This window comes from Pelmatolapia mariae, linkage group LG23 (assembly GCF_036321145.2).
Source record: "Pelmatolapia mariae isolate MD_Pm_ZW linkage group LG23, Pm_UMD_F_2, whole genome shotgun sequence".
In the NCBI taxonomy this organism is placed as follows: Eukaryota; Metazoa; Chordata; class Actinopteri; order Cichliformes; family Cichlidae; genus Pelmatolapia; species Pelmatolapia mariae.
In genome coordinates, this window is record NC_086246.1 from 12935020 (window position 1) to 12958989 (window position 23970).

At 41.4% G+C, this 23970-nt stretch overlaps 1 protein-coding gene across 4 annotated transcripts in view; it reads right to left on the reverse strand.

Moving 5' to 3' along the window:
• LOC134620725 (gamma-aminobutyric acid receptor subunit gamma-3-like) overlaps window positions 1–23970 on the reverse strand; it is a 153901-nt gene that overhangs the window by 92332 nt on the left and 37599 nt on the right. For all 4 annotated transcript variants that reach the window (XR_010092135.1, XR_010092136.1, XM_063466999.2 and 1 more), the window contains exon 3: window positions 7141–7208. Coding sequence is in view for 2 of the 4 variants with exons in the window: in XM_063466999.2 (XP_063323069.1) it covers window positions 7141–7208 (68 nt within the window). In the remaining 2 variants the exon portion in view is untranslated. The remainder of the gene's footprint in view (window positions 1–7140; window positions 7209–23970) is intronic.

Consider the following 23970-nt stretch of genomic DNA (forward strand, 5'->3'; position numbering starts at 1 on the left):
TATCTCGCCCTGAACTGGAGATAGCTATACATGCATTTATTTCCTCACGCTTGGACTATTGTAACTCTTTGTTTATGTGTCTAAGCAAAGGTTCTCTGGATCGTCTGCAGGTTGTGCAAAACGCTGCAGCTAGGCTGTTGACAAAATCCTCCAAGTATTCACATGTGACACCGTTGCTATTTCAGCTACACTGGCTTCCTGTTGAATTTAGAGTACATTTTAAGATCCTGGTCTTGACATTTAGAGCCTTGCATGGACTGGCACCACCCTACATCTCCGATCTGCTACAGCCCTATGTCCCTAGCAGGTCCCTGAGGTCATCTGATCAGGGCTTACCTGCTATAAAACAGACTAAGATGAGAACTAAGGGTGACAGAGCTTTTGCCACTGTGGCCCCGAGACTGTGGAACTGTCTCCCTCATACATTAAGAGCTGTGGACTCGGTAGCTGGTTTTAAAACACAACTCAAAACTCACCTTTTTAAAACTGTTTTTGGTTAAATTTCTGCCTGTTTTATATTGTCTGTTTTACACTTTTATTATTTGTTATCTTATGTGCTGCACTTTGTGACTCTGTCTAGAAAGGTGCTATATAAATAAAACTTTATTCATTTATTTAATTCAAAATTGGAGTTGACCAATGAGCTGATAGCCACCGTCAACATCAGCCTGACTGGTGATAATATGTAAGGTTAGAGAAGCAGGGTAAGGAAAAGATATCTGGGGTAGATAGATAGATAGATAGATAGATAGATAGATACTTTATTAATCCCCAAGGGGAAATTCAAGGTTCCAGCAGCTTAAGAACACCACACACACAGCATTCACTACAATGTACCAGGATGATACACAACAATCAACAAAACAACATATACTAAATCTAAATCAATCTAAATCTAAATCAATCTAAATCAACAGTAGCAAAGCGTATAATATACTGGGGATGCAGTCCTGTTTGAAGTGTGTGTCAGGATAATAATGCAATGGTGCAACAGTGCAAGGTTAAAATCTAGTAACCAACAGTAAATGTGTGCATATGTCAACATGTACAATAAAATGTAAGCACAGTAATTTAACAGTTCTAATATAAATATATGGGCAAATAATATAAAAAAAAAAAAAAAAAAAAAAAAAAAAGTGCAAGTCAGATACAATCATTGGTCAAGAATGACATATATGGACAATAAAAAAAAAAAAAAAAAAAAAATGTAAACATGGTAATATAACAGTTCTAGTATAAATATATGGGCAAAAAGATAAAACAGAATAAAGTGTACGCATGGAAATATAACAATTCAAATATAAATATATTGGCAAATAAGATAAAACAGAATAACAGTAGGCTAGTATAAGAGTAATAGCATTAGTGCAAGTAAACATAGTAGTATAAGAGTTCTAGCAGCAGTGCAGGGATAAGGTACAATACACAATATGGGCAGATAAGTCCTGTGAATGTATTAGAGGGTGGCGGTGCAGATAGACTATGCAGAGAAGACCAACTCTCCTTTTCCCTTAAGTGAAGCATTATAAAGTTGTATGGCCCTGGGTACAAATGACTTCCTGAATCTGTCTGTTGCGCATGTCAGGGAGCGCAGTCTCCAGCTGATCAAGCTCTTCTGCTGTATGATAGTGGTGTGGAGTGGATGACAGTCATTGTCCAGGATGTTGAGTATCTTGTTCATAGTCCTTTTGTCTGATACTGAAGTGATACACTCCAGTTCAGCTCCCACAACAGAGCCAGCTTTCCTTACCAGCCTGTCTAGTCGCCCAGCATCCCTCTTCTTAGTGCTTCCTCCCCAGCATGCCACAGCATAGAAGAGGACGCTGGCAACAACAGACTGGTAGAACATCCTGAGGAGCTTGCTGCAGACATTGAAGGACCGCAGCCTCCTCAGGAAGTACAGCCTGCTCTGCCCCTTCTTGTAGATTGCTGCAGTGTTGGCTGACCAGTCCAGTTTATCGTCTAGATGTATTCCCAGGTACTTGTATGTGTTCACCACCTCCACATTGACCCCCTCGATGGTGACTGGCAGCAGGGCATGCTTAGACTTCCTGAAATCCACCACCATTTCCTTGGTCTTAGCAGTGTTGAGTTGTAGGTGGTTGAGTCTGCACCATTGCACAAAGTCCTCCACCAGGCTCCTGTATTCCTCCTCCTGCCCGTCCCTGATACAGCCCACAATTGCAGTGTCGTCCGAAAACTTCTGCATGTGGCATGACTCCGTGTTGTAACAGAAGTCAGAAGTGTACAGGGTGAACAGGACTGGAGAGAGCACTGTTCCCTGTGGAGCTCCGGTGCTGCTGATGACAGTGTCGGAGAGGCAGTCCTTCAATCTGACGAACTGTGGCCGTTCAGTCAGGTAGTCTCCAATCCAGGATACTAGGTGAGCATCCACACCCATCTGCAGGAGCTTATCACTCAGTCTGGGGGGGTGGATGGTGTTAAAAGCACTGGAGAAGTCAAAGAACATGATTCTCACTGCACTTTTCCCCTTATCCAGGTGTGAGTGTGTCCTGTGTAGGAGGTATGAGATGGCATCGTCGACGCCCACTTTCTCCTGGTATGCAAACTGCAGCGGGTCTAGTGCATGGCGCACCTGTGGCCTAAGTATCCTCAGAACCAGTCTCTCCATGGTCTTCATCAGGTGTGATGTGAGCGCGACTGGCCTGAAGTCATTAAGCTCACTTGGGTGTGGTTTCTTAGGGACAGGGATGAGACATGATGTCTTCCACAGTGTTGGAACTCTCCCGAGGTGCAGGCTCCGGTTGAAGATGTGCTCCAGTGGCTCTCCCAGTTCAGCAGCACAGACCTTAAGCAGTCTTGGGCACAGTCCATCCGGCCCGGCTGCTTTCCTGGGATGGAGTCTCTTCAGCTGTCCCCTGACTTGATCTGCCGTGATGAAGGGGGGGGGAGGGAGGGAGAGGGGCAGGTGTGAGGGGTTACCCTGGTCTTGGTCACCCTGAGGAGGCGGGGGGGTGGAGAGGGAGGGGGAGTGTGTCTGTGTGGGGTTGCCATTGGTCCGGTGGGGGAGGGGTACGTGTTGCATTGAGAATGAGAGGGGAGGTGTAAATTGGGCAGTTATGCAAACAGTGTCCGGGGGTGGTGGACAGGCCGCATCCATTGAGGCTTGAGCAGGGCAGTCAAACCTGTTGTAGAAGTGGTTTAGCTGGTTTGCCCTGTCCAAATCTCCCTCCACAGAGCTGCTACTCTTCTTCCCCAGGCCTGTGATGGTCTTCATTCCATCCCAGACCTCCTTCATATTATTCTCCTGCAGCTTCTTTTCCACCTTCTTCTTGTAATCCTCCTTGGCCTCTTTCAGCCTGACTTTGAGTTCCCCCTGCACGCGCCTCAGCTCTGCCTGGTTCCCCTCCCTGAACGCCATCTTTTTCCTATTCAGGAGGGTCTTGACATTGCTGGTTATCCAAGGCTTGTTGTTTGGAAAGCAGCGTACAGTTCTTGTGGGGACAACAACGTCCATACAAAAGTTCAGGTAGTCGGTCATACAGTGTGTGACCTCTTCCAAATCTTCTCCATTCTGTAGTACACTCCAGTCTGTGGACTCAAAGCAGTCTCTCAAAGCCTCATCTGCTCCGGGTGTCCACTTCCTGAAAGTGCGTGTGGCAGAAGGTAGCCTCTGTACTTTTGGTATGTACAGTGGCTGTAGATGAATGAGGTTGTGATCCGATTTTCCTAGTGGTGGTAGGGGGGTGGCGTTGTATGCGTCTCTCACGTTTGCATACATGAGGTCTATTGTCCGGTTTTTCCTAGTCGGGCAGTCAACAAACTGGTAGAAGTTCGTTAGCGTAGAATCCAGTGTTATGTGGTTGAAGTCGCCAGAGATCGCAAAGAGAGCATCTGTATGCTGAGTTTGAAGCCTTGCGATTGTAGAGTGAATGATGTCACACGCTACGTCCGGTAGTGCTCGTGGCGGAACGTAAACACAGACAACAATGGCGTGCGAAAACTCTCTCGGCATGTAATATGGTCGGAGACTGACAGCAAGCAACTCCACGTCCTTACAGCATGCAGTCTCCTTAACTGTAACATGACCGGGATTACACCATCTGTTGTTTATGTACATCACCAATCCACCTCCCTTCTTCTTGCCCGAAAGTTTAATGTCTCTGTCCAAACGAGCCACACTGAAGCCGGGTAGCTCTACGTTAGCTGTTGGGATGCAGCTAGTTAGCCACGTCTCTGTGAGGCATATTAAGCTACATTCTCTGTACAGTTTCTGATTTCTTACCAGGGAAGCCAGTTCGTCAGTTTTGTTAGCCAGTGAGTTCACGTTCCCCATCACCATCGATGGAACTGCAGGCTTAAATCTCCACTTCTTCTCCCGTTGCCTCGTCCTCACTTTGTCTCCTGCCCTACAGCCGCGAAAAAGCCACAGTTCCTCCGGGATGGTCGCTTGTACGTTGCCGGCGTGTTTCCGCAATGCGAGCAGTTGTTTCCTTGTGTAGACAAGTCTACTGTCGCCAGAAGAGTATGTCTGATCCATATCCATAGGAAAAAATAAAAAATACTCCTTAGAATATATAATCCGAAGTAAGTAGTAAGCGAAAGTAAACCAAAAAAGCACTCAAACACACGAAACATACGGAGCTACTAGGATGGCTGCCACTCGCGTCGGCGCCATTGCAGTACATAGGTATGTTGAAGTCCTTTTGTAGCACAGGTCCCAGAAAACAAACCATCCATAAACGTTGGGTTACTGGGGCGCTGGAGCCTATCTTTACTGTTATAGGGTGTAAGCGAGGCAGGGTACACCCTCGCCAGGTTCATTTCATTACAGAAACACAGGGATACAGCCAACCACCACACAGTCTCACATCCATACATACAACCAATTTAGAATCAACAAATGACCAAATATGAATGTCTTTGTATTGTGAAAAGATGCCAGAGGAAATCCATGGAATTAGCACACAGCAACATTGAAAGCACAACATATACAAGGAAGAACTGTAAATGCTGGCCTTGCATTTCATGGGTGGAGTTTGCATGTTGTTTATTTGGGTTATTCTAAATTGCCCATAGGTGTGAATGGCTGTCTGCCTCTCTGTGGTAGCGCAGCAACAGACTGGATAAGCTCCACCCCCAATCCCAATTGGATAAGTGGAAGAAAATGGATAACTGGACAACATTTAGAAAAAAGCGACAATAAAACCAGAAACAACAAAATTTTAGTAACAGAGTAGAAAGAGCTGTACAATCAAAGGACTTGGATTCTACTAAAGTCAAAAACCAAAAATGTCGTCTCTTAGTTTTAGTCAATTAAAATCTGCTGTAAAAATGGCCGCACAAAAAAATAGTCTGACACACATCAAAACGTACTTAATGGTCCTTTTATTTCTCTCCAAACACTAATACCTGATTTAGACTTCTGCAAGAAATCTACAGCATAACCAGAAACTCATTTTAACCTTCCATGCCATTCACTCATTACAGGCTTGGTCAACCCAACATGTAGTTAGATTTTTCCAGAGGCGCACGTCAGGTTACATGAAAGGTTACAGCGTAAAGTTAAAAGTTACACTTCTTGCAGAAGTCTAAATCAGGCCTTGGTTTTAGGGGTTAGGGTTACTGGCCATCATCAAGGGTTGGAAATTACCAATAGCTATAAACTCTACAGGCAGCCCATCAGTTTAACGCTCTATATTGGAACTATATTTAACTGCATTGTCCCTTTTAAAAAGGGAACTTCAAAGGGTTATATATTAAAAGAGTTCATCTGCTGAAATACAGGTTGGCTTTTACTGTGAAGAAGGCAGAGGAAAATAACATAGCTATAGATTATACAATGACAAAAAAGGCTTACTGTAGACTAACCTCTTTGTCAAAACAGTGGAAGTGTGTTTGGCTGAGCTGTAATAAGTTGCATTAGGTGCTTCTCTGTACTGTTCGTGACAAATTAGGCGCTCTTGTTTCCTCCCTCCCCATTTCAGTTCCATTAACACACCAAGCAGAAGTGTTAGCAAATCAACCGGGACAGGAAGTGTCAAACACTGGCCCTAGCTGGCATTTGGTTTGGTCACAGTTTGGTAACCTTAGTAATAGTTCCAAAGACTATCTTTCAAAATGACTGTGCGAGTCCTGCCGGCTCCTTGGAGTACAAAGTAGAAAATCAACTTAATGAACTGTGAGTTCAGCAACACCATTTTGCATCCCAAATTGAATTTACCCGCTTTCACTTTAAGAGAAAACCTAAACATCCTCTGCTGTGGGAGTCCACAGTGAAAGTGTAATAGGTAGACTTAAAACAACTTTGTACAGTGCACTCTTTTAAAATGTAGTCCATTGGGCTTGAATACAAAAAGGCTGCATCTGTTTTGTAATTGGGAATATTTTCCACCGCCAGTCAACAGCTCCAGCTAAGCATATTGTGACTGAGTAGGTTCAGTTGAAGTACTTTCATCATTTTGTCTGTTTGTAAACCAATACATTTTTTATATTGGAAGACAGAAATTAAAGGAGAAAAATATGCATATCTGACTCTATTGACAGCGGCAGAACAGACCCTTTGGATTCAAAATAATAGGAGGTTGCTTCCATTTAGTCCGCTGCACTCCACTGAAGGCCAAATAACAGACTGCTTATGCATTCAGTTGTCTGAAAAGTAGCTATTTTCTCATTACTGCTCATCAACCTTTCAGCTTCAGCTCTTCTATGTTTTATTGAATCTGATCAGACCCTCCATTATGAAAAAGCCATTGATCCATGTCCTGGTCTTTCTCCAAACCCATTTTTCCCCTCACAGTTGAACTTTGTTCTTGTGATTTTCATGCCAGTGGAAAAGATGCAGTAAGTAAATGAAGAAAACTGGAATAAAATGAGGCTCATCTCCACTGAGACCCAAACTGCTGTCTAATTGAATAGTAGAATGCTTTCATAGCAGCAATTTTAAACTCACGAACTTGATGAATTCAAGCTTATTCATAGGACAGGAAAAAAAAAAGAGTGTCCACACCTGTCTTTCTTGGCTTCTGCCGCAACACAAACAGCTGTGACGGGCCACGTGGCCTCCAAATACAGCATGAGGAATGACAGCTTTCGTGTCTGATGATGCTAATGTCGGGTAGTGGACAAATGTGTTTGTGTGCAGATGGGGCAGACGATGGAGATAAAGCCATAACTCACCATATCAATGGATGACACAGGGCCGATGCTGTTGATATAGATGCCCACATCTATGACTGTTGGTTTCTCTGCAAAAGCCAGAAAGAATAAAAGTAAGCACATATTGTAAATGAATGTATCATTTGTCAAGTTTTTTCATCCTGAAGTGTAAACCTGCAACATAGTCAGACCCCAGAATCAAATATATAGTCAAGTTGCAAACAATAGTCGTCATCATTCACTTCATCGTTCACCTAGAGGAGAAAGACTAACACCCTTAAAGTCAGATCAGCTCCACTGTGTTTCCTGGAGCAGCTCTGGTTACCATGGCAATTAATAGCATTTCCAGGCGGTACATAGGATCTTGGGTTATTTTGCTTGGCAACAACATTTGAAACGATTGCACAAAGCAAAAACTGGTTGTGTGTGTGTGTGTGTGTGTGTGTGTGTGTGTGTGTGTGTGTTTGGTGGTTGTAGAAATGGTTTATATGAGCTTTTAGGTGAGATTCGGAGGTTTCTATGGATACGACTTCAAGTTACAGCCGATTACGGAATCTCGCCCCTTGTGCCCCCCGATACCGGGGTCGCTGGGGCTCAAATCTCCAGAACAGTTGGCAGTCAAGGCGCTTTATATAAACCCTACAATAATAGAGTAAAAACCCCAACAATGAGGAAGTGCTTGGCAACAGTGAGAAGGAAAAGCTCCCTTTTAACCTCAAGAAACCTCTGGCAGAACCAGGCTCAGGGAGGGGCAGCCATCTGCCGTGACCGGTTGGAGTGATGGGGGTAAGACGGGACAAAAGATGCATTGTAGAATGATTAAAAAAAAACAGAAGACAATCTCTGATTGTTTGACAGCAGAGCCATTGCGATGACTAATGGTAGACCAGGACTTGCCTCATCTGACCCAGAAGTGTCTTGAGGATACTCCAAGAGAAACTGTAAAGGATTGCCGGGGAATAGGATGTTTCTTCAACCAGGATGCAACTTTGAATAAGCAGAAGTAAAATACATGGATGGATGGTTCATGTTAGTGAACAAATGTTAAATTAAAAATTAATCTTGTGTTTCATTCAATATTCTCTACGGATTTTCGTCTTAACTCCATACGTGGTGACCTGGTTTCAACATAAAGTGAATTTAAAAAAAAATCTTTTCCATGGGGCTTCCACTGCTATCCGCTTGTTCTAACTTGATGTAACTGGGAATTTATGGGCCCAAATGCTGCTTCCATTCTCATGAACAAAGAAGGACCAAAGCACCAGTGGGAGCTAAAAGTGGTCCACATTCTTTCAGCTCCAATGAAGTGATCAGTGTTGTTTTCTCAGCTTTGCAGCGTTCAGGAATCCATTAAACGGGCCATTTATGACGTTGAGACAAGCTGAAATTTTGAAGGAAAATAACACTATATGATATGTGTTCAAAGCAAAAATAAAGCATTCATATAACTTTGGATGTGAAATTATTTTAGGGTTAACATTTACTGATTTGCCAGTTAGCTAAGTTGTATAGTCTGACAAAGTGACCCAATGTTTTAGTTTAGACTAGTTATATAGAAATTAGGGATGTGTATATTCAAATAGTCTAGAGTTATAGAGCTATTTTTTGTCTAAAAAAAATTTACTTCCCCTTGGTTTTCCTGGTCCTTGCAGGATACAATGCAGCACCTCAGCTAATGGCCAACAAAAATTAAACAGCATGATACTAACAGTCTGTCTCTCTGTGTCAGCCCTGTGTTAGATTCGCGACCTGTCCAGGTTGTACCCCGCCTTTTGCCCTATGGAAGCTAGGTTAGGGTCCAGCCCACCTGCGACCCTTCTAAAGATAAGCAGAAGAGAATGGATGGATGACACTAACAACCAGATAAAATCTGTCTGATACAGTGAGATCATAAAAAAGAGTATTAAGAGTATTAGAAGCACCAGCTCTCAATGAAAACTGAGTAGTATTTTTTGCCTGTAATGCACAATGATAATAGAAGTGGCTCCTGCAGTATAAATGTGAAAATTTCTCTCTGGGTGCTTGGGCTTCCTCCCACAGTCCAAAGATATGCTTGTTAGGTTAAGTGGTAATTCTAAATTGGCCAAAGGTGTGAATGATTTTCTTTATCTCTTTTTTAGGCCTGTGACCACTGGCAGCCTGTCGAGAGTGTACCCTGCCTGTTGACCATTGTCCCCTGAGACAGACTCCAGCCCCCATTGACCCTGAAGTGGATAAGTGTTTAAAGACATTGAGAGACATTAATGAATGGATGGACGTCTCATGTGGTACTTAGACTCTGAGTGAGTAGAATCATTTTTTAAGTAAAGTATCTCAGCTGTTACATGGCTCGCTGATTTGCTTCAGATTTTAAGATCCTACTCCGGACAAACTATGCTACTTTGGCAATCCTCTACCTTGTCACTTATTGGCATCAACAGCTCAAATTTTCAGTTTGTACAATACTTTGATTTCCCATATGTGCTTTGAAAAATGCCCGAATGCTAATTAGCAAAATCTTGAGTAACCCCAGAGCGTTATTAAGGGTTTCATTCTATTATGAGTGAGGTTGAAATGCTGCTTTAATTAAAAAGTTTTATTAAGTAAAATTATTTTGATGAGATATAATCTATATACTTCACAAACCTGATGATCTGTGAAATATATAGAGTGGGAGCCCCAAGAGAGAAACGTGTTTGCCTTCTTTAGTTGGATTTTGCTGAGGAAGCTATGGAAACAAACTGTCAGGCAACCGTTGTTTATTTGGAGGAGAGTTTTCTAATTGCTGGGACTCTTCTGGGTGAGTTAACTTCTCAACATTCTTGTTCAGAAACAAGCTAAGCCATCAACAATGATGTGCTAATGGCTATAGCAGCTATTGCTGTTGCTAGTATGTATGAAGAAAAGATAAGAAAGAACGTATGTATGAATGTCTAAACAGCAGAGTCTTTTTTAATGTTACTCTAACAAGTTTTGAACATTTTTTGATGAATGACTCATTGATGACCCGGTCCAAAGATGGCAAGCCACCCCTCCAGGATTCGTTAACATGTATGATCTCAAAATAAATTGAAATTCTTTGGACGGGCTTTGAAATTTACAAATTCTACTTAAGTGGTCGGAGAAAACTGCATTTCATTGTTCCTCTGCACATCCTGCAAGGAGAGACTTTACTGCTGGACTCACTCAAATAAGAGGTGTGGGCTGACACTAGAGACACTGAGTCAAATCCCCCGGAGGTATGTTTTGTTTATTGTTTTCCATTATTTGGGCCCATTTTTCCTTTTATGTAATGCTATTGTTTTTTTATTGTATATGTAAGTTATTATTCATGTTGAAATTGACAGGTTGTGTTGACCTTGACAAAAATCCAAATGAATAAAAGTTCCTCAAACTCATTCATCCACTTTGCTCCAGCAGTCGAACCTTAGCAGTTGGTACTCATGTAATTATTAAAATCTGTATCCCAACTACTGAAAAGGGTGTTACACTTGGCTTGCTAATATGCTTCAACAGTGAGTAGAAATTAGCACGTTAGCATTCCAGCATGAACCTTTAGCTTTCAAATCTGTAGAATCTTAGTCTTGTTTTGGCAAAATACTCATCAATGCCAAATAAAAATTTACTTAAATGATCCCCTTGACCAAATGACTGACGATAATTAAATTGCTAAATACTGGTTTGAACAAGAATTGATTTTTCATTTTTTGAAGTACTGTGATGATTGCATTCATCACATTCAGCTCTTTGCCAATAGAGCCTCTTCTGCTAATGCTGGCTATAAAGAGATCACTTCTGTTATTTCTGTTAAAGGGACAGGAAACAAAATCTGTTCATTTCACTCGTCGTCATCTGAAATGTTTTTTTCTTTAAGACAGACTTGTAAAAATGTCAGCACACCCTTTAATGTGTCTAAAAATAAAAAAAGATTAATCTCTTTCATGGTTTAATTCAATCCACTCAAACAAGCTTGTACATGTTTCCCATGCTTCTCTCTGCCAAACTGTAGCAATTCACTTGTGTGCTGGCATATAGACGGAACACACAAACTTCACACTTCACTGCATTGCACAAAACAATAATGTTCTACCTTTTGAGGGCCACTGAATGCAACAACTGCACAGCCTCTTTTAGACAATAGTGTGAGTGCCGTTTGAGCTGTTTTGGTTAGAGCTAGTGATGGTAAATTCGATTCTTTTTACTGAATCCAGTTTTAATGAGTCACTCACCAAAGTGAATCGGGTTTCTTGAGTCATTTGAGTCACTGAGTCAGCTGACCAGAGAGTGCAAAAATGTTTATTTTCACTCAAACTTAATTTGTTTCTCTTTTAATGTAAATCCTACTGCTAAGATGAATGATTGTAAAAGAAAACAACTATTTTCTTTAGAGCAAAAAAGAGCAAAAAAATTCTAAAGGGAACATTTTTTTATTTTTATTTTATTTTATTGGTATTTTCCTTAAATGTGTCAAATATATATTTTCTCATCTAAATGTCCACTGAGCTGTGAGCCAGGGGGCGGTAAAGTGCCTTAACATTGGTTGCCAACCAAGAAGAAGAAGAAGAAGAAGCTGTGAGCCAGGAGGGAGGGGGTGAGTGAGTGAGTGATTCCTAACAGGAAGGGAGGGGGTGAGTGATTCAGTGATTCGTTCAACTCGTTTGAGCTATGAGCCAGGAGGAAGGGGGTTAGTGAGTCCTGAGTGATTCGCTTATGCTATGATTCAGCACAGCAAGGGAGGGGGTGAGTACCTCAAATGTGCTGTTAGCATGCTAGCTGAGCGATGCTACTGTGAACCGAGGAGCTATTGTCTTGATGTGAGCTTCTACTCAGGGTTTTTTCTTCCAGTTCAGAGCAGGAATGTTTTTGTTAATAAACTGGCTGTTGTTTTTTTCCCCACAATTTTAATTATAAGCTAGATATATTTCTACTAATGGAATTAGTTTGCTAACAGCAACAGGGATGAGTCAGTGAGTCAGTTGCGCTTGTGAATCATGATTCACGAGTCAGTAAAGTGATTCTCGAGTATTGAACGATTCGTTCACGAATTGAACATCACTAGTTAGAGCCAGTGTTGCCAACTTAGCGACTTTGTCGCTATATTTAGCGAGTTTTCAGACCCCCTAGCCCCCTTAAAAAAAGACGTGAAAGCGCGTATCGCTTTTACTCTCAACAAGCAGCGGGTGCTGTAACGCAGTCAGTTCTTCTTTTACTCTTTTACTCTTATGCTGTTTTGTGGATCACAAGGTTTAAAACTACTTATAAACACACACACACAAAGTAACTCCACCAGAGTGCCTATTTCGGGTCACTTTTGCCGGTCCAAGCCCGGGTAAAGGAGCAGGGTTGGAATTGTGACATTAAAAAAAACAATAATTGCTAAAAGAAATTTAATTTGTAGTTCTAAATAAACTCTAAATGCATTTAGGACGTTTTTTACTCACTTTATGTCTCTTCCACGATGTTATTTCTCTCTCCAACAACATAGGTTACAATTATATTAGCATGACCAATTATGCAAATTAGGTGATGACGTCATTTAGTGACTTCTAGCGACTTTTACGACAACCAATAGCGATTTTCCTTACTGAGGAGTTGGCAACACTGGTTAGAGCACATATTGCAAGGTTAAGCACAGAGCACATATGAGAGCTCTTGTACCTCTAGCCCTGTGAGATGGTGTAATAGTGGGTTTGAGTTTTTTTTTTTTTTTGCAGGATTGTGACCAACATGTTATAAGGATTTGGAACCTGCCGCTGTTTTTATTGTATTTTGAGGTAATAACAAAGATAGATAGATATAGAGATAGATATAGATATATGTAGGCACGGTGGTTAGCACTGTTGCCGCACAGCAAGAAGGTCCTGAGTTCAATTCCACTATCAGGCCAGGGTCTTTCTGTGTGGAGTTTGCATGTTCTCCCCGTGTTTGCGTGGGTTCTCCCCAGGTACTCCGGCTTCCTCCCGCAGTCCAAAGACATGCAGTTTGTGGGGATAGGTTAATTGGTCAAATTTAAATTGCCCATAGGTGTGAATGTGGGAGTGAATGTGAGTGCGAATGGTTGTCTGTCTCTATTTGTTAGCCCTGAGACAGTCTGGTGACCTGTCCACAGTGTACCCCGCCTCTTGCCCTATGACCAGTAGCGGTTTTAGATACGGGCGACACGGGCGGCTGCCCGGGGCGGCATCGTGGTGGGGGGCGGCATCACGGGCATCGGCAAAAAAAAAATAAAAAATTGCTCGTACTCATGCTGCCCCGACATCATGCCAGCGCATATTGGGGATGGCATAGGCACCGATCGGTTTTCTATCGCCCATTTGCCGGGAGTAAGGGCGCCCTCCGTTTGCGAGGTACGCCTGCTGCTTGCGGCACAGGGAGGAGAGGGCGGGGCGGCGGGGGATTCACTGGCTGGCTGGAGCAGCGTCTAATAACCAACTCGCAAAATAAAACAAAATAAAAACAAACCAACAAACACGAAAACACCAGACATCATGATACAGACCAATTTGCACTGATGTTTTTCTATACGCGAAAAGTGAGCGCGAGAGCCCTCGGTGCGCCTGCTGCTGCTGAAGTCAAAGTAAACTTTATTGTCATCTCCGCTACATACAGTCCAGTATAGAGAGAGACGAGACGACGAGGCTCCAGTTACAGCAGTGCAAGTAAACGAACAATAAATATTTAAGAGTAAAAAAATTAATATACACTTTAGGACTAGGGGTAAAGGGATCAATAACAATTTAAAATGTATATTTTATATTTTGTTGATTTAAAGTCTCACACAATCCGTTTTTAAAGTTTAAAAAGAAGAGAATGAAGAGGAGGAGTGTAGCGACTTCCACAGTCGCTAGAGGCCGGGGATGGAGCCTGCCTATTTGCCTGACGCGCTGTCAACTTTACGCAATAATGCGAGAGGTGGAATTGCTTGCTTGTTTATTAAAGTGCTTGAAAAGTTTACAGAGCAATGCGATCGGCTCGCGATTCAAACTCTTAAAACATCACAGCTCTAATGCAACAAGGGGAAACTCGTTGTGCTGCGGTCAACAAAAACTACGGCTACCCAGCCCTCCTCTCTGTCAAAATCAAACCAGTGAAAGACAGACTGACAACGCCCTCTTAATGTCACCGCTACCACCCACGTGACTCCCGTTACACATCACCATAGCAACCAAACAAATGAAAACCCAGTGATCATTAAAATTCAATACATTTAATTATGGCTCCTACAAGGAGAAACGAGCAAAAGATACAGGTAAGCAGATGTGTCATTGGATAATGGCAGGTCATGTATCTTATAACTTTCAGAATACTTTCTTAATTATGTGGGTTACAGTTCCTCCAAGGAGAAATGGTAAAAATAGTTACAGTAACAGACTAAACTCCAAACAATATATACAATAATATAATATTAATTAGTCAGTGTCAATTGTTGATTTGTCCTGTTCTCATTGTATGACGAATTATGACGTCTGTTCAGTAGCCGTTTGCATACTATGCATACTCTCTCTCGCTTCGTGTGTGTGTATGTGTGTGTGTGTGTGGGGGGGGGGGGGGGGGGGGGGGGGGGGCTGAGGGAGTGTTCGCCCAGGGCGCCAAATAGACTAGGACCGCCACTGCCTATGACAGCTGGGATAGGCTCCAGCACCCCCCACGACCCTGAAAAGGATAAGCGGAAGTGAATCGATGGATAGATGGAGATATATATATATATATCCATAGGTCCCTCATCCTATTCATGTAACCCCTTCCACCAGGGTTTGATCTGTGGAGGATTCATATTGTACATACCGTCTGTATATATAGAAGAGCTCACTGGATATTTTCTCCTTTGTTGGTCCATTAACTGTAAATCCTAGAGAGGCTATGCAGGAAAATACCAATCAGCAGTCTGAACCATGCCACATAAGTCACTTAAATCATATTTCTTCCTCAGTCTGATGCTCGAGTTGAACTTGAGCAGAACGGGTCTACATGCCTAAATGCGCTGAGTTGCTGCCATGTAATTGGCTGATTTATTTGCACTAATAAGCAGTTGAATAGGTGTACCTAAAGAGGGCTCAGTTAAAGTACTCTGTTGTATATATTTCATTATTAAATTCTAATTAGTAATTTATTAATGTATATATAACTTTTAATGTTGCAGATAAGGATGACTCAGTTACCTTTTTACTGCTAGGTAGTTTTGCCCATAATAATACAGAATCATTATATATTGGTTGATTTATATTTTAAAATCAGAAAATAAAGTTTTTTTAATAGTGTTATATTAAAAAAAATACAATATTCACATCAATTAGAAAGCAGCATAACATAGAAATATTTAAATAATGAAAAAGTACATTAAAACGGTACTTTAGGTGCTTGAGTAAATTAGGTTCCATCACTGGTCCTATCCAGTCTTACTGGGTATTATAAGACTATCAGTGCTGTAGCCCAGTAACATTAAGTGTGGCAGTCATACGAAAGAGGGGCAGAGGGTGGGAAAATCATTTTAAAAGTCTTTTTATGCATATTTCACTCACACCAAAAGTAAAAAGGTTTGCATACCACAATTTAGTAAATCATAAACCCAACCGTGCGCGACATTTGCACTGCTGAATAAACACGCAAACTGTGAGGAACCCTCCATCTCTTTGTCTTTTCTGTTTGGAAGATCATGATCATGATTTATCTTTAAGAATGTATCAGTGCTTATTAATTAAAACATTGTTGAAATGTTCCAAGAAATTTAACATATAAAATCGTCACTATCATGGAGGTTGGAGAAGTTAGCAAAAAACCATAATGAGTTATCAAAATTGTTCACAAATGATTATCAGTTGATTAATGGACCAACAAATCATCATTTGACGTGTGCAGTAGTGGGTTTCTTGCCATTTGACAAAAAAAGGAAACGTGTTTAGTGTTGTGAGGAATCCAATAGTAGCTTCATATTTTGGACTCACTGGCAGATTAATCTGGATCTGGCATATACTGATGTACAGCCTATAAAACAGCTGTTAATGGCCACAAATCAGGGGTTTGTGAGTGTTCACAAGGCAGTGTAGGGAGGGGAGTTATTGGCTGGGAACAAAAAAGCAAGCAGAGCAATGATTCATGTGTCGATACATTAAGGAGCTATTATTGTAAAGATGAGCAGTGCTTGTGGTTTCGGTATAAAAAAGGTAGTAAAAAAGTTAGCCTCCACTTTATCACTGATATAATGCACTTTAATGCTGTAACCATATTAAGCGAACCAAAGGAAATCAGTTCATAATAAGCATGTATCAGGTGCTTAATGCTCACAGCTGTGACTTGTACTTTCACCTGTGGCCCAAACAATATAGTAGCTGCAAAGTGCTCGTTCAGCTCAATGTTTGGCTTTGAGTATTTTACACTGAATGCATGAGCAGGATATCTGAACGGTATCGTAACACAGTCCAGCATCAATCACTGGTACGGTTTATAACTGTTAATTAATGCCTTATACATATTTGTACTCCTTTTACTCACTTTTATTATTTATATCCATTTTGCGCTCGGTCTGCTGGCACTGTGTTATCTTACAGCAGCCATTTCCCTGGTGAGAGTAGAATAATGGCTAAAGTTGCAGTGTTTCGCATTATCAGACCGCAGCATTGAAGTGCAGCGAGAGAACAAGGGAAAGCTGGTCTGAGGTCAGTACATTAGAGAACTGAACTGACAGAGCGAAGTGTGCCTGTTCTATTAAAGCTGACGTTTAATCGTCCATATGCACAGATTGTGGCTTCAAACAGATAATCACGCAATGTTGGACACCAGTTTAGTACACTGGTTGAACCATATGGCTATATGCCTAAAACAGAGCTTACCCTCAGCCCTTTGCTGCTGTCTTCCAGTGCACTTTCGTCGCTTTCCTGTATAATCTTCACTAATCCACTATCCAATAACGGAAAAGAAAAAAAAAACATCATGCAATTCCTTTAGTAGGTCTTAAGGAAGCTAACATTTCCTTAAATAGTCCATCTCGACTCCCAACTAGTCACAGCAGATGGCTGCCCCTCCCTGAGCCTGGCTCTAAAGCAGGTTTCTTCCTGCAAAAAAGGAGTTTTTCCTTCCCACTGTCAAGTGCTTGCTCATAGGGGCATCATCATTTAATTGTTGGGCTTTTCTCCTTTCACCTACAGTATAAAGCCCCTTGAGGCAACCGCTGTTGTGATTTGGCACTATATAAATAAAACTGAATTGAACTGTAAACTTAAAAAATGTCAGACAAACTCTTTCAGCCATATTTAGTATCCTGTACCTGAACCTATAAATGGGTACCACGTTGTTTTATGATGAATCGTGTGGTTGTCAGAATCTCAGTCGTGCATCTGTTGAAACGTGGGACAGTTTGAAATGCGTCTGTACTCTTACTTTAGACGCTTCTTGAATTCTATGTTTGGCACAGATGTTGTCCTCATCATATTCTCAAATAGTTCAAACATTTCTGAATATAAAGAATATAAAATATGAAACAATCAAAACATGCTTTTAATGCCTACTACTTCATTTTCAACAGTACACAAACTAACCTCTTAATATCCACAGTTGGGTACCTAAATATTTGAAAAAAGGCACAATTTAAATTTTTTTTTATCTATTTATTTTAAACACCATAACAGTGGAGATTTTCAGCTTTAAATACAATGGGTTTAAATAAATTATTGCATTCACCATTTAGGAATTACTGTAGTTTTTATACACCGCCTCCCAATTTTTAGAGGCTCAACCATAATTTGAAAAGCAGTTTCATGTTTTACTCATATTTTTTAAAAGTTTGTTTTCCTTTTTTTCGGGGGGGGGGGGGGGGGGGGGTTGAAACCCTCAAATTCTCTCTGTTCATAATTCACACATTTGCCTCAACCTGTGGTGCAATTTAACATCGTGTCATCACTGCTACAGGACTACCAAGTATGCCGTATTCGGTACACAAGAAAGGTCACCCCCTTTATATAGCTGTGGTAAACATCCATGCCCAGGACTGCGGTGCTTTCAGCTGCTCTCTTATTTCCCACAGGGTCACCGCTGTGGATGGATCCGCATATTTGATTTGGCACAGATGGATAATGAAGTCAGTGTTTACTACTGTAGAAACTGACTTTGGATTTAAATCAGGAATAGTTAAAAATATATATATATTTGAAACTTTATAAGAAATACATATTTTTGACTTTATTCTAAATACCAGACTTTAGTAACTGTAAAACATAAAAGTGCTGACAGCTGTTATGGATTCAAGTCATTTTGGGTTTGCTGGAGCTAAGCTCATGGAAACTGCAACTTTGACATGAGTCAAAGCATCTGCTTGTTTAGTTTTTGGTTATGTAAACAGCATGTTTCATAAATATATTTGAAGCATTTCACATTAAATATAAGCAAGAAAAAACATTATATTGCAACCCATATTTTCACTGTGGTACACAGGTATTGAACGTTTCCAGTGTTACACTGAACCACTGCTGCTGTGAATATTAGAAGTCAGCTTCAGTGTGTTGTTGACTGTAAAAGTCCAAAAATGATGTTTGTCTTTCCACATTTATACCAGTTCTTTCCATAAGAAAAAGTGCCTTTAAGCACACTGCTTAACCCCCATCCCTGATTAGCTATGCTGCTCACTATCCAAGAATATCTTTTTTTTTCAGTGAGCAGCTTCAAGGTGTGATTGTCTGAGACAGAAAGAATATGAAGCAGGCTAATGCTGACAAAGAAAATATATTTCAGGCTAAATCTCCCCAGCTGATTAAAAAGACAAGTGAGGAGAAAGTCTTAAGTTAAAGAAGTGGGCAGTAATTGGAAGCTTTTCTTTTCACTCTTTTTTATATATCCACAGACAGCCACACTATCAATTAAGAGCACTAAGCAGATGACAGTTTGCATGTAATCTAATAATGTAAGTTGTCACATGTTGCAGAACGAGCCACTTAATGAACCCGCGGCCTACATTACTTTCAGCTCTATTCTCCATTATGGTTCGTTGATGCTTAAGACTTTCTCTGTTGTTAAATCATCAGCCTCTTCACAGTCATATGGTTTTGGTGTGCTCTGTGATGCTGATATGAGTCGCAGAGATTCAAGTACATGTGGGTGTGTAAATATGTGCACATCTGCGTGTTTTGTCCCCGGGGGACCTGCTGCACCGTCCCGCTGACGCAAACAGTTTGAGCCGGCGAAGGTCTGCCGGGAGGCGTTGATTCAAGTCCAACAGCATGTTCTGCTCCACCAACTGGACAATGAGGGACAACAAGCCAGTTGCACTTTTTGAAATTAGCAAGATTTCGATGAGGTCTGCAATTCAGCTTACTACACCAAGGAAAATGTTTTCTGTGATTATATCTTGACTCTCTATTTATCTACAGGAGTGCTCAGTTTCACCACTGTATTATAGTGCTGAAGCATTTGATATATATACAAATTTTATACAGATGATGCATCAACTCATCTTTTGTTATACCCTTGCTTTGTATCTAGTAGGATTTCAAACTGTTCATTTGCAGAGGAAATACCTCACCACCTATTAGATAGATTGGCAGTTTTTTAATGGAGGCATTCATGGTTTCCAGTGGGTACACCTAAATGAATCTGATTCCCTGACCTTTCCTCCAGCATAACTAACCATGTTGACGAATGTCTGCGACAACTGTCACCAGCTGTCCTCAACAACTAAGTAAGATTTTGTTACAGAGATTTTATGTTCTTCATTTCTGGCCCCTACTTTCATTTTGTGTGAGCTTTAACTAAGGACATTCCAATAGGTCTCAGCTAGAGTGCATCTTTACTGCTGCTTTTCAGATAAGCAGATAGTGATAGTATCTCACGCTAAGCCAAGATGATGAGCGTGATTAACATTTGCTCTGCTGAATTTTAAGGGCGTCATTATGAGCACGTTAGGCCTGAGTCACAAAGGGCTAAAGACCAGTCCAAGATCTGCTGGCACCCTCTTGTTGCCAAAATGTGTATTTTCTGTGCAAAAACATGTGTTCTCTAATCAGTTGGCAAGTGGGTGCTTTTAATTGCTAGGTGACAAAGAGAGGGAGCTGCACCAAACATCTCATTGTGATTGCTTTGGTCACTGGCAGATTGTTGCCACAGTCACCCATAGTTTGGATGAAAGTCACCAATGTGTCTGCAAACACTTGTCATTTACTCTCTGAGTGTCATGATCCTGGGCTGGTTAAGGGTTCCTCTGTTTTCTTTCCCTCTGTAATGTTTTTGTTTTCAGCTGCAGATGGGCAGGTTCTGCCCTGGGCTCCACCTGCTGGTGGACACTTCTGCTTTCTGGTTCTTTAGCCAATGCATCTGATTATAATCAGACATTCAGTGACCATTTAGCGATTAGTTCAAGCTCCACTTTCCACCAAATTGTTTGCAGTTATCCGGTTTTCATTTGAGTCCTGTGTTTCTTTGTGATTTGCCTGTTTCTCTGTCTCTGAAAAGCATTCCTTCAATGGACCACTGACCATTGGTCAGTGGTCACTGATAGGTTGACCTCACACCTCACTGTTCGTCAGTGGTGCTAGTTTCAGTCATTACGCAAGTGTACTGTTCATAAGATCAGGGAAATTTGCATTCAGCTGAGACTGAAGAAGTCACTTGGAAGAGTAATGAAACGTTTCTCCCACTGTAAATGCTACTTCTAGATGAACAAAATCAACTTTTTGGGACCAGGAACACCTGTTTCCTCCTAGCTGGTCCACGTCCACTGAAATAAAAACCTTTCCACCCCTTTTGTTCTAGAAAATCTAATGGACCCATTAAGGCTTCCATTCCTCAAACCACACAGAGTAATTCCTCTCTTTTCTGATAGATAGTGGCCCCTGAGTCATGACCCATGGGGTGTTTGTAGCTCAGGAGGTAGAGCAGGTCATCTACTGATTGGACAGTTAGCGGTTTGATCCCTGGTCCTCCAGCTCCCCCAGTCTAGGCAAGATACTAACCCCAAGCTGCTGTCCGATGCATCCACTGGAGTATGAATGTGTGTGAATGTTAGCTTAAGAAGCACTGAAAACGCATAGAAGAAAGTGGTTGTGTGAATGTGACATGTTGTATAAAGTGCTTTGAGTGTTCCAGGAGAGGAGAAAAGTGCTATATAAGAATCAGTCAGTTTGCCTATTTACATGACCCCCGAATTCCTGTTGGTAAGGCTCTATGTATACCTTGAGTTTCCTGTTAATAGATCCTTTAAGCTGCGTACTGTCAGTTCTTGGTCTTACTTTAGAGTGCTCTCCATTACTGCCTTACTTGGCTATGACAGAACAATCTGGCCATATGGACTCTGCACAGCTCTGTCTGAACAAGGCACGCTGCATGGCCAACATGATCAGGCTCTGCTTTCTGTGTGAGCAGCAGGAGGTTACCAATCAGTGCCTTAAGCAAATGTTTAACATGATTCACTCTATCCATGCTACGTTGATTTCTGCTCCCTCATCTGAAACTTCCACACCTGCTCTTGCATCTGCTCCAAAAAACACCACCTACCACATCTCCGGTGTTTCAGGATCTGACCTCTCCAACCCAGCAGCCTTTTGGGAGGGAGTTGAATCACTGTGGGGGATTTCTGTTCCAGAGCTCCATGGTATGCGGCCATAATAATTTTTCCAAAACATCCTGTTTGGTAGTATTTCTCCATAGTAATTCAGTAGAAACCTACACATTTGATAATTTCACTGATGAGCTTATGAAAACTTTGATCACCCACTCCAAGTGTCAGATTCTGCTAAGCACTTGTTGAATTTAAAACAACTTGTTAAGTGCTGGCGTATGAGGAGAAGGAGGGAAAAAATGGAAGAAAGAAAGTGCCAAGGTTATTTTTTATAATATTTTTCCATAGCATCATGACCTCAGCCACCCTTTAAAATTTCATTCAGTGACATCATCACTCAGCTTCGTCCATTTATGCTCGCTGCTACGGTGCAGGTACCCATTGCAGCTCTGAGCTTCATTACTGATATATCATTAAAATGGTGGTAAGAACTATTAATTTTGTTATCCCCCCCAGTTATAATCAGGCTGTTGTTGTTGCCATTTAACTTAAAAAACAGTTGTGTCCAAAACCAGAGCTTCATCATGAGTTTTTTCCTACCATCTAGCGTTGTTTACAGCCAATATAAACGTCTTAAAAGGGCCAAAGGACTGCTTGGAGGCAAACCTACTCAAGCCCACCCACCTTTTGTTTGACTTTTTAAATTCTTTTTTTATATACTTTTACTGAAAACGTGTAATGTTCATGATAAATATTTCGAACCCTAGCATGAAAGGGATTCTCTTAAGATATATCTCCTGTGTACTGCATCTTTGATATAATTGCTCAGTTCAAAGGAATAATTCAAATACCCCTTTAGCCAAAAGGAGTCCAGAAGTTGAAGATGTCCAGGAAAATCGCAGTAAGACACAGGAGCCTTTCACCACACAAAATCATGAAATTACATGTTTTTTTACCTGGTCCATGTGCCTCTTTACTGTTAACAAAGAGCTGATTTGCTCATTAAGATGCTTAGTCGGGCTCTCTTTTCTGTAAAAGTCACAGCATGCTCTGTACACAATAAGTCAATAAGGTACCATCCCTCACTGGCTTACCACACACATTTACAGCTGCTGGGTTCAATAGAAAGTAACTGGAAGCGGTGCTAGATGGAATTATCTCTTTGGTGGAAGACAATATTTTGGCCACATAGATACTTGTGCTTCGAAGAGAAGTATTTATGTTAATTTTTTGCTTTTAATCATTTTCAAGTCCCCAGAGGGCTTCTTTTGAATTTTATTTGGCACCTTTACTGGGCATCGAGCCCAAATTCAGGCTTAGAATCAAATCTTTATTGTCCATTTGGAGGAAGCTGGCACTGAAGGTGTACAAGACAATACATAACCACAATGTATTCATTGTTAATTCAGAGTAACAAGAGAGTACTCCAGCATATAGTGGGAAAGCTCTTCAGGAGATGCTGCCAGTGTGCCACCAGCAGACAAAAACAGAAATAAAAACGTTTAAACCTCTGGGCCATGTACTGTACCCTGCAGCCTGAGTGATCTGCATGTCTTTGGACTGTGAGGGAGAAACACCTGGAGGTAATCAAGGTGTTAGCGAGCATCACTGTCCCTCCTGTGAGATCCATTTACAGAGGAAACGGGGGAAGGGGAGCATTGGGTGGGAAGCTGATCTATTACAGCTAAGCAAGTGTGACAACCTCACAGGAATTGTCCTTAATTTACACCACAGTGGCTGATCATGGCAGACAGCAACACTGAGACTCTCCATAAGATATGCTTGACATAGACAAGTATAGAATTCTTTACCACTGCAAAAAGGAAAGAGCTACATTACAGTGCTTCCAGCCCCCCCTTCAATCATTTATTTTCCCTCCCTTTGAAAGTGAGAGTGAGCCTTTGAACAAGCACAGCCTCGCAAAAGATGAGCTGACCTGACGTATGACCAAATAACACACGGCAGATTTATGTGCGATGGTGCATTTATAATCATGACGCTGTTCTTTTTTCTATAGTCAGAGCTTCTTTGCCCTCTTTAATCCCCCCACAGAAAAAAATGAAGTTCAGAAGAACCATGTTCTTATTAATATGGAAAGAAAGTACAACAGCTACCTATCTATTCAAATCTACCAACCCAGTTTTCTCCTCTTAATCGAGAAACGTGATCCACACAGGCCAGATGATTTCTTCTTCCACTTCATGTTGCTCATCCTCCTCCTTGTGTTGCTTTTTAGAAGAGCATGACAGGCCCCATCTGTATTACCCAGTTACCCTGTGGGCCTCGATTAAGAAGAAAGGGCTTTTATGCCTGCTTGGCCTGGCTGGCATGACAAATGCATCGCGGATTGTCAACCACAGCAAACACTCTTGTGTGTACATGCAAGCGCGCAT